Source organism: Psammomys obesus, unplaced genomic scaffold, assembly GCF_907164565.1.
Source record: "Psammomys obesus unplaced genomic scaffold, mPsaObe1.curated_primary_1811, whole genome shotgun sequence".
NCBI lineage: Eukaryota > Metazoa > Chordata > Mammalia > Rodentia > Muridae > Psammomys > Psammomys obesus.
Genome location: NW_026586383.1, coordinates 10,325,238 through 10,331,639, shown reverse-complemented (window position 1 = coordinate 10,331,639; position 6,402 = coordinate 10,325,238). Strand labels below are relative to the sequence as shown.

Below are 6,402 nucleotides of genomic sequence, written 5' to 3'. Positions count from 1 at the left end.
TTCCTCTCCTTCTTTACTTCTCCCTCCTCCCATCTCCTTCCTTCCTCCTCTTCCTCCTCCCTCCTCCACCTGCTCCTCTTTCTCATTCTCATTTCTCATCACCCTTCTTTTCTCCTTTTCCTCTTCCTCCTCTTCTTCCTCTTTCCTTTCATCTCTTCCCTTTTTTCCACCCTTCTGCCTCTCCTCCTCCTCTCCCCCTCTCTTTCCCAAATGTGCACAGGAAGTTTGCTTACACAATAGACTCTTGAATATAGGGAGAGGCAAGGACATTTGCGTTCATATCCACTGATGGGACAAAATGACAGCCGTAGTTCAAGAAACCACTGTCTTCCTGGGAGGCAGAGGACTCTGGGACTGTAGTTTCCTAGGCAGATGGGAGGTCTGGGGGAGGCGGGCCCAGGCACCGTGTTTGCAGAGAACCAAGGTGGGGTTCGCTTCATCGCCCGCAGGGAGGTGATGGTGTTTTATTCTGGACACCCGAATCCCCCCTTCCCCAGTGCCTCTCTTTCCCCAGGAAGCCCAGTGTCCCTGTGGCCTTGGCAGGAGCTGCCTGACACTGTCCGCTCAGCCGGCACCCACAGTGCTGAGGCACCGGAGCCTGGAGAAGATGCAGCTGTACCTGGTGCTCCTCCTCATCAGCTGCTTGCTCACTCCTATTGGGGCCTCCATCTTGGGGCGCTGTGTGGTGGCTAAGCGGCTCCATGATGGGGGCCTGGATTATTTTGAGGGCTACAGCCTTGAAAACTGTGAGTAGGACGCTTCAGGCCCCACTCCCCTCCTTGGCCTCCCCCCCCCCCCCGGCCATCCCTCCCGCCCAGCGTCTCCTCACACCACATGCTCTCCACCTCTTAGGGGTGTGCCTGGCTTATTTTGAGAGCAAGTTCAACCCCTCAGCGGTCTACGAGAACACACAAGGTGGCTACACCGGCTTCGGCCTCTTCCAGATCCGCAACAGTGAATGGTGTGACCACGGCAAGAACCTCTGTGCTGTGTCCTGCTCTGGTGGGTCCTTTTCTCTCCAGTCCCCTGGGCGCAGGAGGCTGCGGAGGGGACAGGGGCGGGTGCTGGCCTGGGTGGCCTCTAAGCTCTTCCTGGGAGGCGGAATGCTGCCCTGACAGGGATGGTGAGAGATGGCGAGAAGGAAAAAAGATAAAGACCAAGACAAAAAGCCCCGAAGGTGCTGGCCGGTCTGGAATGTTGGGAGCAGGGGCAAGCAGCAGAGGGTGGGAAAGGTTGCTCTCTGGGGTCCTGTGTCACCCAGGCCTCGCCATTAGATCTCTCCCACGCTGTCACCGTGAGAGTCAGAAGCAGTTGTAGGGAGGAGACAGGAACAGCCCAAAAGGGACACATCTGCCCCTCAGAAAGAGACCTAAGGACCTCTGTCTGTGGGGAGGCAGCTGGCCAGGATCCGCTCCTGTGTCCTGTGAGGTTCAGGGAGCCTTGCCAAGAGCTTCCCCAAGCCCTTCGAAGGTGTCAGTTCATGGGACGCCTTCAGTGGCCTCTCAAGAGTGGTGCTGTTTCTACCCCATCCTGAAAGCGGGAAGATTAGAACCCATGCCCAAGGCTGCCTGACCAGTGAGCAGAGCAAGAGGCAGGCAAAACGGCTCCTCAGTGAGGCTGACTGAGGGGCCAGGCAAGGTGTCCCTGACAGCCAAGCTGTCTGCAGCACAGGGGCTGTTAGTCCCGGCAGCCTTGGGCCTCGCTGAAGACAGCGCTTCCCTCTCTCCTGGTGGGTGAGGAGTGGTTCAGGGGCTTCAGCCTCCGTGAGGGTGAGCGGTGGGAAGTGAGGCGGGGCAGTGGAGACTCACTGGATGGCGCAGCAGCCACCCATCTCACCTCCTTTGCAGCTCTGCTGAATCCAAACTTAAAGGATACGATCGCGTGTGCCAAGAAAATCGTGAAAGGAAAAAAAGGGATGGGAGCATGGTAAGTGGCGCGCCCTCTGCGGCTCGTGCTGGAGGCCGAGCAAGGCTGTGAGCGGACCCCTGAGAGACGCCCACACATCCTGTGGGGACAGTCGTGGCGGGAGTGTGTGAGGTGGCCGGCCACATGCTAGTCACAGGCAAGGAGTAAGGAGAGGTGAAGGGTGGGTCTCAGCTTCACTTTCCTGTCTGTCTGTCTGTCTGTCTGTCTCTCTCTCTCTCTCTCTCTCTCTCTCTCTCTCGTGCCTGTGTGTGTGTGTGTGTGTGTGTGTGTGTGTGTGTGTGTGTGGTGTGAAGACTAGATATTGATGTAAGCTGTCTTCCTCAACGCTCTTCACCTCCTTTTTGTGAGACAAGGTTTCTCACGGAACCTGAAGCCCGATGACTCAGTTGGATTCACTGGCCAGAGAGCTCCAGGGATCCCTGTTGTGTCTGCTCCCCGTTTCTGGGATTGGCCACTGCGATTGCCTTGACCCTTGGTTCTGAGGGCTCCCATGGTTGCAGTTCTTTAACGACTTAGCCATTCCCTGGGGTCAGCACCTTTATCTTTTAGATTTGTTTATTTTATTTTGTGTGTGAATGTTTTGCCTGCATATATATATGTGTCCCACATGTGTGCCTTGTGCTCACAGAGATCAGAAGAAGGGATCAGATTCCCTGGTATTGATGTTCTGGTTATGAACCACTGAGTGGGTTCTAGGAACTGAACTCAGATCCTGTGAAAGAACAGCCAGTGGTCTTCACTGCTGGGCCATTTTCTACTCACCCCGCCACGAGGTCAGACCTTCTCATTGTTGGTTTAAAAAAAAGTCTGTTTGTGCTCACCCCAAGAGATCAAAGTAACAATTCTGTCAAAGGACAACTTGGCAAACCAAAGGCTTTCTTAGCATTACTTACAGGCACATGGACAGTTCAGAGACACTGCATCACCAAGAAGCCCACCCCAACCTCTTTGTGGACTTAGGAAAGCTGTAAACCTGGAGTGGTGTGTGCCTTGTAGGTAGATGGATAGGTTGAAATCTCCTCCCCAAGACACTGTTCGTGGCTTCTATAACTTTGAAAATGGAGAGTCTTGTAAGTTTCAGGGGCTTTCTGAGACTTGTGAGTTGTTGGTAAGAAGCCTCTCTCTCTGAGAATGGGAACGTTTTAATTCAGATGGTGGCCATTGAAAACTTCCACATTATCCATTATATTTTACATTTTAATTTATGTATCTATCTGGCCATGGTTGCTGTTTCAAAGAATTCTGCCTCAAACACCCAACTTTTTAGAAGTTGCATGCCTAAGTGTCTGCGCTGGAGATCTCATACAAGGAACCTTTTGGACTATCTGGTGTGTTTAAAAGCTGGAGAGAAAGTGGGCTTAGTGCATGCTTAGAATCCCGACTTTCAAGAGGCGGAGGCAATCGCATCATGAATGAAGCCCAGCCTCAGCCTCACGGTGCATCTGAGGTCAGCCTGGGCTACCTTAGACCCTACTTCAAAAATAAAGCAAAACAAGAGGGAGTGAATACAAGATGGTGAGACATGCTGAGCTGCCATTCGGGAACCACGTCACCCCGCCAGGGTGCTGGCCCTGCAGCCCAGAAACCGCGGATTCTTGTACAGTCTCGTGAAACAGCAGAGTGTAAGACTGTTGTTTTTCACTTTGTGTTTTTAAGCTACAGAAAAAGTGAGTGTCTTTTCACGTGCTCATGGGGGCTTATTCAGCTTATTGCCTGCAGTCGGATCACTGACAGGAAGTAGCTGAGGGGGGGTTTCTTTACCTCATGTCTGAGGACTCCATCCACGGGGGTGGGGCAGCTGCTTGCCTGTCTTTGCAGATGAGCGGGGAGGAGTGCAGGTACTCAGCCGGCTCTCCCCTCTCCGATTTTCAGTTCTGTTCTCCCATCTGTGGGATGCTACCGCCTGGCTTCAAGGCAGGACTCACCACCTGTCAGTAAACTTCCTGGAAAGCTCTTCACAGACACCTCTAGACATGTCCCACAGACGATTCCAAAGCCAGTCAGTCTGACACCCAAGGTTATCCACCATTGTGTATTTCCCTTTATCCCTGCTGATTACTTTAAGAAATACTTAAGTGTGTGCACGCGCGCACATGCTCGCACACGTGTGCAGGTCCTGCAGGGGTTGGAAGAGGGCATTGCATTCCCCGGAACTGGAGGCACAGGCAGTTGTGAGCCTCCTTGTGGTTGCTGGGAACTGAACTCTAGTCCAGGGCACACTTAACTACTGAAGTGTCTCTCCAGCCCCTTCTTACTTATTTCTAATGCATCCTTTACAAACCAGCTGTTTAGTCTTTTCAAATAACATCTGTGCAGGCTGCTTTCTTAGGTTGTCATTTGTGCTTTGACTTTATGGTATTTTTGTCCTAGATGAGACCTAACAGTTTCTTAGAATCAAACTTTATCTTTTCCCTGTGGTTTCTGGGTCTGTGTGAGCCCCCCCCCCGCCCCGGGCTTCTTAAAATGTCTTCAAGAGCTGGGATTCGGCTCAGTTGATAAAGTGCTCTCCTGGAGAGCACGAGGACCCAGGTTTGAACGCCCAAACCCATGTTTTGAAAGGTTAAGTCTGGTGGCAAGCAGCTGTAATCCCAGTGCTGAGCGGTCCCTGGGACTCAGGGCAGCCAGCCCCAGACCAGCAGGAGACCCTGTCTTCAAAACCGAGGTGGATCGTGCCTGACACAACCACCGATCGCATCCTCTGGCGTCCAAGTGCGTGCACACATACAGGCACGCGCGCTCACATCCACACACACCACGCACACCTGAACACTAGAGTGCACACAAGGGCACCCAAATTAAAGGTGTTTTTTTATGCTGGCGGCTTCAGAGAACCCCGTCCATTTCACCTCGGTACCAGAGCACTGCCGACACCAAGTAAGCCCTAGATACTTTTGCTAAATTAAAAAAATAAATTTTTATGATGTTATCCTTTTATACCTAAACTTTGGATTCCTCTGTAATCGATCTGAGTATGAAAAGTGAGGTGGGTGCTGAGGGCCTCTGGTTCTGCTGAGTCAGCTCGTTGTCGACTCCCACGGATCCAGTACCGCAGCTGCTGCGCTGCGAACAGAGCAGACCTCGCATGATGGTGGAAGTCTCCTTGTTAATGGTAACTGCCTCCTGGGAGCTTGAGGCTCCTCAGATACATGGTCTGGACTTTCTGATTAATTGATGAGCTCGGCTGAGTGTCTGGGATAAGCACTAATGAGCTAAGTCGTTTTGTTGTGCGCAATTACGGAGCAGTATGCTGGTCCATTCTGGCCGAGGGGCCTTATGGTCCAGATTCCTGGGAAGGCGGGCTCTGAGTAAGCTACAGGCAGCCATGTGTCCTTCACAGCTCAGGCGGAGTCACTCTGCTGTGCTGGGGAGCCCCTTCCAGGGGCGGAGGCGCCCCTGGGCTATGAAGAGCCTCAGGATTCTGGGAATGAGGGTGTGTATATTTTCTGCTGCTCCAGAGCTATAAGAGACAAGGGGACCATTGTCTACTATGGATCCCCAATCTGGATTCCTCTTAGGCTGTAGAGCAGGACCCCAGATGTCATTAGGGACTGGACGTCTCAGGGACGTCAGGAGAAGAGGTTAGAGGTTCAGTCCAGATGCCCCAGGAAGAGTGAAGAGGGAGAAGGGATGCTACAGAATGAAGGAGGTACACAGACAGGTGGAAAGAGCCCACAACCAAGGTGCCTCCTTGGTGCCCTGGGTGAGTCAGAGAACTGTGAGTCACTAACACATCACAGGGCTAGGGTGCCCCAGTTCCTGTGTGAGGCAGGGACAATGTAGGCACATCACGGAGGGCACACCATACTGGGGTGAGTACCAAGAAGCACAGAAGTCTGAAGGAATGTGTGCACACCGGAGAGGCTCAGGTGTCCCGGGTATGGGCGGGTGTGGGCGGGTGGCCCTGGGCCCCCAGGCCCTGACTCTGAGGAACTGCTGCTGCTCACTCTCTGGCCTTCCCTCTGCAGGCCCATCTGGTCCAAGAACTGCCAGCTGTCGGACACTCTGGACCGTTGGCTGGATGGCTGTAATCTATAGGCACCCGAGGGGACCTGCCGCACTTTCCAGCTGTGTCTTGGGACTGAAGATGCTTTCCTGGTTGCTGCTTCAGTCCGTGCTGTTATCTCACCACTGACAGCTCCAGATGGAAAAGGACAAAAGTCCACTTCATCCAGGGATGTGGGTGCAGAGTAAACCAGCTAGTTTTTCAGCCTGGGCCTGGGGTCTCCGGCTACATTATTACACCGGAAGCACCACGGCCACCATCACTATTTACCACTTTTGTGACTTGTCATTTCTGATCCTCGGGAAGAGGTGAAGGCAGGGATGTCAGTCTTCACTAAGGAAAGGAGGAGGTGGAGCCACAGAAGTGGGGATGAGAAGCAGGCAAAGGGATTCTCCTTCATAGCCAACTCAGCTGGACTTAGCGTCATCCATGGGCTGTGCGTCTCGGACTGAATAGGGAGAAACAGGAGAAAG

General features: G+C 53.1%; 1 protein-coding gene across 1 annotated transcript; it reads left to right on the top strand.

Moving 5' to 3' along the window:
- The first annotated feature begins 607 nt into the window (after window positions 1-607).
- Window positions 608-5,961, top strand: Lyzl4 (lysozyme like 4). Its single transcript, XM_055601522.1, has 4 exons — window positions 608-746; window positions 853-1,002; window positions 1,848-1,926; window positions 5,892-5,961. Exons 1-4 carry the CDS (start codon window positions 608-610, stop codon window positions 5,959-5,961), a joined length of 438 nt encoding a protein of 145 aa, XP_055457497.1.
- Window positions 5,962-6,402: the final 441 nt, after the last annotated feature.

What these genes read in the sequence shown, in the direction of transcription:
- Lyzl4 (XM_055601522.1), top strand. Translation starts at nt 608, where the DNA reads ATGCAGCTGTACCTGGTGCTCCTCCTCATCAGCTGCTTGCTCACTCCT. An exon ending in CTGTGCTGTGTCCTGCTCTG is followed by an intron (nt 1,003 to 1,847) that starts GTGGGTCCTTTT and finishes CCTCCTTTGCAG; the next exon opens with CTCTGCTGAATCCAAACTTA. An exon ending in AAAAAAGGGATGGGAGCATG is followed by an intron (nt 1,927 to 5,891) that starts GTAAGTGGCGCG and finishes TTCCCTCTGCAG; the next exon opens with GCCCATCTGGTCCAAGAACT.